At 33.5% G+C, this 12,591-nt stretch overlaps 1 protein-coding gene across 6 annotated transcripts in view; it reads left to right on the top strand.

Moving 5' to 3' along the window:
• Positions 1-8,915, top strand: part of PAPOLA (poly(A) polymerase alpha) — a 64,773-nt gene extending 55,858 nt beyond the window's left edge. For 2 of the 6 annotated variants that reach the window (XM_012791054.2, XM_012791053.3), the window contains exons 20-22: positions 1,693-1,755; positions 3,910-3,984; positions 6,757-8,915. In XM_012791054.2, the coding sequence (XP_012646508.1) occupies positions 1,693-1,755; positions 3,910-3,984; positions 6,757-6,852 (234 nt within the window). In that variant the 3' untranslated portion in view covers positions 6,853-8,915. The remainder of the gene's footprint in view (positions 1-1,692; positions 1,756-3,909; positions 3,985-6,756) is intronic. The other 4 variants (XM_076003736.1, XM_012791055.3, XM_076003739.1 and 1 more) reach the window with 2 other exon arrangements.
• Positions 8,916-12,591: the final 3,676 nt, after the last annotated feature.

The raw sequence follows: 12,591 nt of genomic DNA, 5'->3' as shown, positions 1-12,591 counted from the left end.
AACCCAGACTTAAATCTCATAGTACTAAAGTTGAGGAATTTCGTTATATATAATATAAATATTATTGTTATATAATATGTTATTTATATTATGTTTATGTAATAAATATCCTAATTTTGAAGCCCTTCTAAACTGGGTCTTTTATTCTCTGCTAACAAATACTTGATATTAGAAATTTTAGCAATCTAGAAAGAAATGCTTGTCCCACTCAGTAATCCATTAACATGTATATAGATAGAGTTTTAGATAATGTGAAATAGTTTAGTTCTGCTTAATGATCATCATATCCTAAAGCTTTTCAAACATAATTGTAATGTAAAAGAAATAGAAAAAAGCTTGCTTTATTTCCTAGATTATATAGCTAAAGTAAGCTGTATACATTTTTTAAATTTTTGTATGGAAAATTTCAAACATGTACAAAAGTACAATGAACTGTCATGTTTGCATCACCTAGCTTCAACATTTAGCAACTGATGACCAATCTTGTTTTTATCTGTCTTCCCACTGACTTCCCCCATTGTTTTGAAGCACATCCCAGGCATATCATTTCAACTATAAATATTTCACTGTTTATCTAAAAATAAGGACTTCTAAAAAACATAACCGGAGTGTATTATCACACAAACATTAACAATAATTCCATAGTTTTACATATCTAGTCAGTTTTCAGATTTGCCCAGTTGTGACTTATATTACGGTTTTTTAAGTTTGTTTGCAGGACATAAATTTCTTATTGTAACTGAATGATATTGTATTAACTCTCTCTAATCTATAAGTTAGCCTGCAGTTTTCTGTATATTTTTTTTGAAAGCCACATTTAAAATTAAATTTTAGTTCTGCTGAAAAAATAGTGTCAAAATGATTTTTGAGACCCAACGTAGGCATTTCTCAAATCTTCTATTCTTCAGGGTGGTGATAGGTCTTACCAAGAAGGGAGATTCTGTGGTTAACTATGTTCAGGAAAGTTAAAGTGACATTCTTTATAGAATTTCTAAGAACTTTTTCTTTTGTTTTTTGAGACAGAGTCTCACTCTGTTTCCTGGGCTAGAGTACAGTGGCGTCAGGCTCGCTCACAGCAGCCTCAAACTCTTGGACTCAAGCAATCTTTCTGCCTAAGCTGTGACTACAGGCATGCACCACCATGCCCAGCTAATTTTTTCTATATATTTTTAGTTGGCCACTTAATTTCTCAGGCTGGTTTCAAACTCCTGACCTTGAGTGATCCTCCTGCCTTGGCCTCCCAGAGTACTAGGATTACAGGTGTGAGCCACCATGCCCAGCCTCTAAGAACTTTTTATGTGCTAATATGTGTATGTAGTCTCCTAGAACGGGAGAGTAATGGTATGCCAAGTTCCTAAACTGTTTTGCTTGATCAGGGAACTCTTTTATTTTTTCCCTTACAAAAAATATTTTATAAACTTAGTGGTTTAGGGAATATACTTTAGGTGGTGATGATCTACAGTAACAATTTTCCTAATGTTGTTTTTAATTTTAGTAGCTACTGTGAAGCTGTATTAAATTTATTAATTTGAAAAAACATTTTTGAAAAGTAACCAGTAATTTTAAGACCGTACTTGATCTTATAGGTTTAATCATTTTATAGTTAAATATATATATAAATTAAAGCATTGATTGGCAAATAATCTAAATTTTTTTCATTTTAGAGAATAAAGCTTTTTTTTTTAAAAACAGGATGAAACAAGTGAAGATGCTAACTGTCTTGCTTTGAGTGGACATGATAAAACAGAAACAAAGGTATACTAATTTAGCCTTTAGAATACATACACAATTAAGAATACAGAAGATGTTATAGAAATGTCTCTAGAAGATTGTATTTTGTGCTATAGCTTGTAGATATTTTTCAGTATTGCTTTTTAGGGAAGTGTTTGTTCCTTTCTAATGCTAATTTATGATGCTGAAATATGAAGGGATTATAGTGGTGAGTGAGACATGTTCGATACCTTTAAAGGAGCTTATGATTAATTTGAGAAGATAAGATGTAGATGTAATTAATTGCATTATCAAAGAAAATCAGAGTAATTGAGGATGGGGGGGAGCTGAGGAGCAAGAGAGGAAAGATGTTATTTCTGACTGCAGAAACTGTAAAAGTCTTTATGGAAGAAAGAAGTAGCATTTGAAGTGGTCCTTGAAGGATACATAGTATTTTTGGCATTCTGAGATGAGGCCATCTCCTATTGGGTTAAGAGTATGGTATGATTAGTTAGGGAAGCAGTTTTTGGCCGAAGGGTTTGGCTAGGATGCATGGGGCTTGAATGAGGTAGATTGTTTTTTTTCCAAAATGTAAAAGACTCATTTTTTTCGGAAATTGAAAGATACCGAAGGCTTTCAAGTTTATTCCCCTTTGTTTTAGAAAAATTGGATATCCTTTCCCTTCTCCCACATTATCCATATTCCCATGATGAATATTTTAACAAATACTCTCTTTATGTCTTTCTAGATTTTGTGTGTGCCCTCATATGTGCATACATACCAATGCCTTTTGCTTTTAATTTTGCTTCACTTTATAAACAAAGAAAAGAATGTCATTAAATAATCTACAAAATTATTGTTAATGGCTTCATAGAATGCTATCTTAAGGCTATTCTCATATTTTATTCAACCAATTCCCTGTGGTTAGCAATTGTTTCCATTTTAAAAAGAAAGTTGCTGTTTTCCTACTGTAATAATATTAACTGTAGCTAAATACCTGTGATCATTTCATGTTTGTTTATTCAGGGTAAATTAATGAAAGAATAGTATGTTTAATTTTAAAACTTGATACGCATTATCAAGTTATCCTCCAGAAAGGCTGCACTTCTTCATTCCTGCTCCTTATACCTTGTTTATCCTTTTCAGTTTCATAAGAGAAAACTGATATTTCATTTTATATATTTTTATTGTTTTATAGAAATTGGAAGTTTTAATGTTTATTTTCATTTCTGTGTATTATATATTCTTTTGTTTACTGCCGTAAACAAGTTTTGAGCAGTGGAATGACATGGTTTACCCTGTGTTTTCTTTTCTTTTTTTTTTTTTTTTTGAGACAGTCTCGCTTTGTTGTCCAGGGTAGAGTGAGTGCCGTGGCATCAGCCTAGCTCACAGCAACCTCAAACTCAACTGGGCTCAAGTGATCCTTCTGCCTCAGCCTCCCGAGTAGCTGGGACTACAGGCATGTGCCACCATGCCCAGCTAATTTTTTTGTATATATATATTTTTTAGTTGGCCAATTAATTTCTTTCTATTTATAGTAGAGACGGGGTCTCGCTCTAGCTCAGGCTGGTTTTGAACTCCTGACCTTGAGTGATCCACCTGCCTCAGCCTCTCAGAGTGCTAGGATTACAGGTGTGAGCCACTGCGCCTGAGCCCTGTGTTTTCTGATTATACTTAGAGTAGAATCAGTGCACTGATTTTGAGGGAGGGGAGTAAAAACCATAAGGAGGGAGAAATCTTTTAGAGACATTTTTAAATAAAGGCATGAGGCAAATTTTGTGTTTCTGGATAATTTTATTTAACAATATTGAATGGGTTTTGTTTTTTTCACATAGTTAAGAGCTTTCCTTTGGTTTAGGTTCTGTTAATTATCATCTGGGCAACATTTCATAATGTGCCTGTGTGTGTCTTTAATTGATGTTTGTTTATTGTCCAAGTTGGAGCTAGTTGGAAAGTCATGGGATATTTTGACCAGATCTTGTAAGATTTAAATAGGCATATAGAAATTTTCAAATATCCGAAATGGTGACATAACCCATAATGAGGCTTAATAGATGATTTTGTAATGTAGTCACATCTTTCTCTTGATCCCTCCTGTCTTCCAGTTTGTTTTTTTTATTAGCCACCAAACCCAGTTATGTTCTTTTATTCTTTTTTTTAAGTCTCTTTTCCCCCCTCCCCATCCTCTTTGTCTCACAGGAACAGCTTGATACAGAGACAAGTACAACTCAATCAGAAACTATTCAGACAGCGGCTTCTCTGTTGGCCTCTCAGGTACTAAGTGTAAAAAGCAAGGAGAGTTTTGTAAATGCTCTTAAGGTTAGTGTGGTGTATTGAATTAAAATGAGAATTCATAGAAGATTATTAAAATTATCTTTGTGAAAGTAAGTACTTGTTAGCCTATAAATATATTTATCGTGGTTTTAAGGCAGGGCACTGGATTTCATGGAATCTTTGTTTTGTGCTGTCTAGTTTCTAACTCATTCCCTTATATATTATTTAATTTTGCAAATCATTTAAATCCTTACTACTCATATATATAGGAATCATATAGAGGTTTTATTTATAGGTCAAAGAATGAAATTTAAGCTAGGAAAGAACTGAATACCATTCTATGTGGATTTTTTTTGTAGGGTTAATATTACCTTTTTATTTTTAAAATGTGTTTTGCCTCAGTTTTCACTACTAGTTTTCAGTTATTTAGTATAACCCATGGTTATTCAGAATTATTTTTTCACTTGCTCGAGCAATTCTACTTGTGACAGTCCCTTACAGTATACCACAGGCATCTGGAATCTTTTTTAATTGATTTGTGAACCTTCATTTTGTTTACGAAATAATTTTCTTCTTGAATCCTATCAAATTGAATAAACCTCAGAAGTCTGGGTCAAATTCTGACACAAAGTAAATATTTTCTCTAAGTACATAGTAAACTGGTTAACCTCTACAAAGAAACTGAGGTAACACCTAACTGCTGCCTAGTAGTATTGCCATACTGATAATACAATGATCATTTCGCCACTCTGTGGCATAGAGTTATTTTACTGTGATCATTTACAAATGTGCTTTTGCTAGATGTTAACTTTTATTCTTTAAAGATATATAAATATGTCTAGTTTCTGGAGTGTCTTTTATTTCCATAATATTTATGTAATAAAACTTTGGGGGGGGTAACTAAAATAACATTAGGTAGTATTATACTTAATATTGATACATGGACAAACCTGTTGATCAGACTTAAGCTGTCCTGTGATTGTGATTGGATGTCTTTTGGTTAGCCACCTTATTCTCTAAGGAACTATTTTCATCGTTTTGTCTTATTGAGTTCATCCCTATAATAATTACTGTCCATGGATATTTGCCTCTTAAGATATTTTTATGAGCGAGTAGAATTTTCTTTCTGGTTTTGGTTTGTTTGTTTTTTAGAGGTAGGGTCTTATTTTTTCACCCAGGTTAGAGTACAGTGGTGAAGTTATAGCTATAAGCTCACTGCAACCTTAAATTCCTGATCAAATGATCCTCCTGCCTCCTGAGTAGCTGGGACAGAAGGCATGTGCCACCCAATGCCCAGCTAATTTTTTTTTTATTATTATTATTTTTGTTTTGTAGAGATGAGGTCTTTTTATGTTGCTTAGGCTGGTCTCGAATTCTTGGCCTCAAAGGATCCTCTCATCTTGGCCTCCCAAAAGTGCTGGGCTCCCAAGTATGCTGGGCTTATAGGCATGAACCACCATGCCTGGATAGAATTTTCTTTTGTTCTCTTTTTTTTTTTTTTTTTTTTTGAGACAGAGTCTCACATTGTTGCCCAGGCTAGAGTGAGTGCCGTGGCATCAGCCTAGCTCACAGCACCCTCAATCTCCTGGGCTCAAGTGATCCTACTGCCTCAGCCTCCCAAGTAGTTGGGCCTACCGGCATGTGCCACCACGCCCAGCTAATTTTTCTATATATTTTTAGTTGGCCAATTTCTTTCTATTTATAGTGGAGACGGGGTCTCGTTCTTGCTCAGGCTGGTTTCGAACTCCTGACCTCAAGCAATCCACCCGCCTCGGCCCCCCAGAGTGCTAGGATTATAGTTGAGAATTTTCTTTCTAAAGAAGGGATTTCTAGAGCCATTGGGAGAAAAACCACCCAGTTATAAAAACAATGATTATATTGATTTAAAAAAAAGTCACTGTGTTTGGTGATATTAGGGACATACTTATTTCTAGGAAGGTGATAATATTGTGGCTATATCTAACAAAGAGTTCTTATTTTGATATAAATCTTGAAATACAGATAAAATGATAGGATCTCTAGGATTTGCTTCAGAATAATACAGGGATTGAAGGTGGGAGGCCAGTAGATTGGCTCTGATTTGACAATTAATGAAGCTGGGTAGGGTAATGACTTTTATATAATGACTTGGGTAATCATTATATAATACTTTCTACTTTGGGGTATGTTTGGAATTTTCCATAATAAAATATTTAAAAATTCATCTCTATTTTTGAATATTTAAGAAGTCTTGTGATTTAATACAACAAAAACCCACCTAAAATGTAGGATAATTTAATTATTGGTCAGCTATATAGATTTAATTTTATAATTTACAGCGTCAGAAATTAATAAATTTACCGCTGCTTCTGTGTATAAGGTGAACTTTAAGTATTTTTCCACATGGGGGTGCTCCAATACCAGTTAATATTACAGCTATTAGTGTTATAATAGGTAAATACAGTTTAGCATTAACTTAATTGTATGATAGGTGATTCTTAGAGGAGTGTGTTTTTAAAAGCTATATTTGAAATTACTTAGGAGTTTTTAATATTGCTAAAATATTAAAATATTCATACTTAAATTTCTACAATTATAGAACAAATGTAGTAATTGTCATATTTGCATTACATTTTTTGAGAACGTTTTAGAGTATTTTTCTGTACATTTTTAATACTTTTTTTCTCATGATAAAGTTCCATCATTTCTTAGGAAGTAAAGCAATGGAAAATACATCTCATCATTAAATTACAGTGCTTTGAACGATGTTGTGTTCTTTGCTTTCATTCTCAGAAAACATCCAGTACAGACCTTTCTGATATCCCTGCTCTCCCTGCAAATCCTATTCCTGTTATCAAGAATTCAATAAAACTGAGATTGAATCGGTAAAAACAACCTCAGGGGTCCATAAACAATATCTGCCAACTCAACCTGTTGTCTTCAAATGCTAAAAAAAAGGAGAATGGAGGGTACAAGACTAGACATGACTGAAAATGGATTTGGGTTTTTTTGGTGACCTCCCTTACTGGGCTAATCAGCACTTGATCGGAAGTCCAGGTTAGTATGTGAAGCCAGGAGTACTATTATTATTGTGTTAGCAACAGTTGCATTAACAATTTCAGAAAATTACTGCCTTTAAAAAAAACAAAAACAACAAAAAAAAACACCTCAAGCTATATTTGTATCCATAATTGACATCTGGATTGGGTTTATGTTTGATGCATTGTTTAGAAAATTTGCAATACAAACTGGCATAAGAATTACTTATTCTGATGATGCACTTTTATGTATTTTTTATTAGAAAGTAGAACTAATTTTAGATTTTCAGCTTGATGGATTTTTATTTTTTCCTGAAGAATTTCCTTTACCATTAGTCTTCAAATTGCATACTGTTGTGCAGTGGTGTACTGTTATACTTCAGAGAAAGGATAAGAGTACATCTTGTTCAGTCCCTATGGGGTAGCTGTAACCTTTAAAAATGAAATGTCAACTTTAGGGTATATTTGACATTGAAAGAATAATTAGGAAATACTTGGTTTTGATGGGGTCATGATTAAGAAATGATATATTGGTTTTATTTATAGAATTGTTTTATAGTGCATACAAATCAGCGATCAGCCAGCAAATATTTTTCTTTGAGCTATGGAAGCTCTGTATTCTTTTGCCTTCAATCTGTTGTCTTCAAAACAAACAAAAAAAGCTTTTTGCACCTCCTCTTCCCACCTTTTCTTCTTTTTGCTTGTATGCACAAGGTAGGACTTACTTCATAAGAAACAAAATGCCAGTATTTTCTTAAGCCATGATGTAAAACCAATAACCCTGTGGCCACATGGCACAGAACACTAAATTTTGGTCCCGTGGCTGAAACTTTAGGATGACTAAAAGTAATGCCTGTGAAACATGATATCTATCTTGGATGGCCGTTTGATCTCTAAGTAAGAGGAATTTTGTACACTCCACAGAACTCCTGTCTGTAGTAAAATTGATTTTCAATTTTAAACGTGGGCAAAAAGGCATTTTCTCCAAGATTTTAAAACTAATTTTTATTTTTAAATGGTTACCAAAGTTTGTCAGTAAATTTTACATATAGAAGCATTTAAAAAATCATTTCTAACAAGCACTTGACATCTAATCAGCTCTCCTTTTTTATTTTATCAAAATATTAGGAACTTTCTTTAAAGAAAATAATTTCTCATAATTAAGCAGCAGAACATCTATCTTTACAAAGTATGAGGGATGCCAGATATTGATAAACTTACTCTTTCTTAATCTGGACAAAATAAACCTAACAGATTTTTCTGATGAGCATGTTTATGAATCCTCCATTGTGCTCCATTCTATCACATGTGCATTTTTCATGTTAAACTGCAATTACTTAAACTTTTCCTCATCCTTCTAAATTAATTTTCCGAAGTTGAAGTGTAGTCTTTCTCCCCTTAGGCTATGCATTAATTGAGGCTTTCTTTTCACCATGACTTTATGATGTCTAGTACACAATCTTTCTACTTCCCACATCTGCGCTTTGCACACTCACCTTGCCCTTCCTCCCACCACCTGTGAAAAAAGATGGTCATAATAACAGGTGAAGCGTACAAGGTGTCTGTGTGTTTTGTGTAGCTTCAGAGTTAGATTGAAATTACCAGGCACAGATTTAGTCTTGTCATTTTGTTTACACATTGGGGAAAACAATTCAGTTTATTAAACGTTTCATGTAACTGCACCCAAGTTTTGCCAAGCTGGAAACTTGGACCTTTTCTGTGTAGTGACTTTTTAATTCTAGTTTTCATAACCTGGAGATCAGACTGTTGCTTTCGCATGATGTATGTAGTGTCTCATGACTGGAGTTTGCTTTGTTTTATAGTATCTGTACTCCTTGTATTTTTCAAGAGCTATTTTGTAAACAGATGATGTATTTCTCCATTGAAAACACAATAAAAAAAAAAACAGCACAATCCCATAGTTGGCTGATTTCTTTTTGACTATTGTGGTTTTTCTTTTTCTTTTTCTTTTTCTTTTTTTTTAGTGACTTAATTGATTCTATTTAGAAGTTTATAGTTGGCTCTAAGTGAAGATTTGCAAAAGAATTTACTTTGGTGACATCGGAAAAGATTGGTTTCTGGTTAACCTAAGCCATTAGCAGCAGCAAAATATTTATATGTCACATAATAATCATGTATTTGTTTTTCATATAATCTTTAGGGAGAAAAGCATGAATGTAGTTAATTCAGTTTTAGCTATTCTGACCTCTAAAATATTTATTTTGTGTCTGTGGACAGTGTATGTTATCTATGTATTTATTCTGTGCATGTAGACAAGTGTGCTTTCTTTTCAAGGCTATTGGGTTTCAAAGCATTTGGCACTTTATCTCTGATGTCAGCAGGTGGCACTGTTGTTTTTCAGTGAATTTAGAATTATAGCCCTTAACCAGCCAGGATTCCATTTCTTATTTTACTAAATCCAAATCAGACATTGCTTTTCTTAAACCCCGAAATGCTCAATATTGCATACCTTAACTCATGGGTTAGGAATGAACTGCTTTGTATTTGCGATGGCCAGCTCTTGGATATGTTAAGTTTTTTGAGGAGGGAGAGATGGCCCTCTTTATGTGAAAACCACTATTCTGAGGGACAGGTAGTCATTCATATTTCATTTGTAAAATTCCAAATTTGAATATCTTCCCTATATATAAAAATATATGGCAGCAATGTGGGACAACTTTTTAATGGAAGTAAAATTTAACTTTTAAGACTATTCAGTAAAAGGGAAAGCATAAAAATTACTCTTGACTTCATTATTGACACCAATGCAATTGAACTTGCTGTACTTCAAATCTACCTTGATAGACACCTACACATGGGACTAAATACCACACTTTCTGGGTTTAATATCTGCATGGTCTTTTGGCATTTCATGTATCTTGCTGAATTAGTAACATTATAATTGAAGTTGTATGTTTTGTGGCTCTAGGTATATTCTGGAATAAAGTTTTTATTTTTCTAATTAATGCCTCTTTTTTCTTCACACAGAAAAATGTTTTAGAGCACTGCATAATATTAATTCTGGCTGCATTCAAGGTGGCAATAAATGATCAGCAGCTCCAAGTAGTAATTGATATATGAAAGGATAAATCATTAATACACAAAACGTATAGATCCGAGCCCTGGAAATATTATGTTAATGCATTTAAATGCACTTAAACAAAAAGATAAACTGTTTACCTAAAAAGGCATTGAACAGTCCTTTTGATATACTTTTGCCTATTTTAATTATAATAAAAATGAATAGTACAAGGAAAATTAGTTGCCTTTTAGTCTGAATTTTATGTTTCCTTTTGTTTTTTTAGTTCTCCACATTCTTCTTCTTCTATTAGCTTTTCTTCAAGCTCAAATCACAAATGGATGCTGTCTTAACTCAGACCTGAACTTGGTAAATGAAGTATTAAGTGTGTTCTGTGATAAACATTACCTTTAGTCATATAAAGATAAATGATCTGTTTAATTTATGTAAATTTTTTTTCATTTTTGTAGAATCAGTTCTTCCTTTCTGTATTCTTATCAATTACAAAATTCTTGTTACATTTTATATAGCTTTATTGACACCAAATGAGAAAAATGGCATCAATATTTCTGAGCCATGTATTTCAGAAGTGATTGTACTTTACTCTGGAAGTGATTTCATATACTTGGGAAATCATTTCAACTTCTGCTTTTCTCCCTCAGAGACATGGTTTTGTCTCAATATTCTGGGAACATCATTGCAGCTGATCAAACCACTCAAGTATTTTGTTGGAAGGGATAGAATTTTAAGTACATTTTTCCTTTCTTTGTAGCCTGCCTGTCCCCCCCTCACAAGCCTTTTCTTGGAAGGGGAGAAATTAAGGCTATACTTAAGTTTGTTTTTCAGAAACCTCACATATGTATGTGTTGGAGGGCTGTGGTTTTCATTATTGTGCTTTTTTTTCTTCCAATTTTAATATGCTTCATATTTTAATCTAGCTAAAAATCATCTACAAAGGGCATGGTACTGTTTAGAATTTATTGCATTTAACTACTGTTTAATGGAAATAAGACTGCAATCATTTTCCCTCTGGTTTGTGTATCTTTAAATTCCACCTGGCTGATGGGAAATATAGCCATTCAAATAATGAACAGACCTCTGTGTGTGTGTTTTAATTTTAATCAAAGCCTTATATATTTTGCTTTGATATTTCTTTTTTTTTTGAGACAGAGTCTCACTTTGTTGCCTAGGCTAGAGTGAGTGCTGTGGCGTCAGCCTAGCTCACAGCAACCTCAATCTCCTGGGCTCAAACAATCCTCCTGCCTCAGCCTCCCGAGTAGCTGGGACTACAGGCATGCGCCACCATGCCCACCTAATTTTTTCTATGTATTTTTAGTTGGCCAATTAATTTCTTTCTATTTTTAGTAAAGACCGGGGTCTTGCTCTTGCTCAGGCTGGTTTCGAACTCCTGACCTCGAGTAATCCGCCCCACCGTGCCCGGCCTTGCTTTGATATTTCTAAGGTACAGAATAATGCTTTGTGCCACCCAGCTTAAGTTTTTGTTTGTATGTGTTGTTATTATTTTTTAATGATGAGAATGGATTTATGCTAAACTCTCCTCAGTTATCTCATTAGGTTGCAGAATTGACTAGGGAAAGCCCAAGGATGTGTTGGTTTTGTTTTCCATTGTGGAGTAAAACAAGGAAAGCTGATTCACTCTGGGCTTGAACTTGTACTGCCACCTTGGTCTTAGCAGTAGAGTCCCTTTTCCATCTGAGCATAGGCAGGCATCAGTGCCCTGAGACATACATAACACAGCAAAAGGCATAATTTTAGAACAGTGTAAATTCAACTATATAGTATCAGAGCCTTAAAAACATTTTATTGGTCATTGAATAATACTCATTCTGTGAATATATATTTCAAGCAATTAAATCAATAGATTGAAATATAAAACAGACTAAAGGGAAAATATTAAGAATAAATCTTAAGACAAGTTTTAGTCCCACTGGTTATAATGTAATTAACAGTTAAATTATAAAGTCTCAGTTCACCATATATCCCAATAATTTGGAACTATTCAAATAGTATGCGCAGCTTTCCCTTAAACTTGATTTTAAAATTTTTATATTAGTCATGTGATTATGACCTGTTTTTAAAATAAATCTTAAGTCTCTTAAAAATATTTCACAAGCCTTTTAGAAGCATTTCCTTTAATTAATTTGTAAGATGTTATTTTTTGATCCAACAGATTTCATGCTCAAAATATATATTTTGAATAATTCAAACATTTCAGTTTTATGGGTTTCTTACAGCTCATTGCAGACATTTATCTCAGTCTTGTGTGTTTTCTAATAATGTCATGTCCTAAAATAGTTAAAACTTTTGGGAGTTTTTTTGGGTATAATACTGATTTTGCTTTAAGAAGACTTCTGGAAGTACAAAATAACAGAGTTATTTCTGGGGAGTAAAATGATCTCCGTGCCACTGCCGTGCCCCTCTCAATCCCCATACATACACACAAAAGTAGGTATTTGGGTTCTTTTCAGATTTTAGGCATATGAGATTAGGTATATGTATTTTAACATAATAATGTGAAATGTCCCAACTTTGTGCTTGTTCCTTGTGGAT

This window comes from Microcebus murinus, chromosome 6 (genome assembly GCF_040939455.1).
Source record: "Microcebus murinus isolate Inina chromosome 6, M.murinus_Inina_mat1.0, whole genome shotgun sequence".
In the NCBI taxonomy this organism is placed as follows: Eukaryota; Metazoa; Chordata; class Mammalia; order Primates; family Cheirogaleidae; genus Microcebus; species Microcebus murinus.
This window is presented reverse-complemented; position numbering and strand designations above follow the sequence as displayed.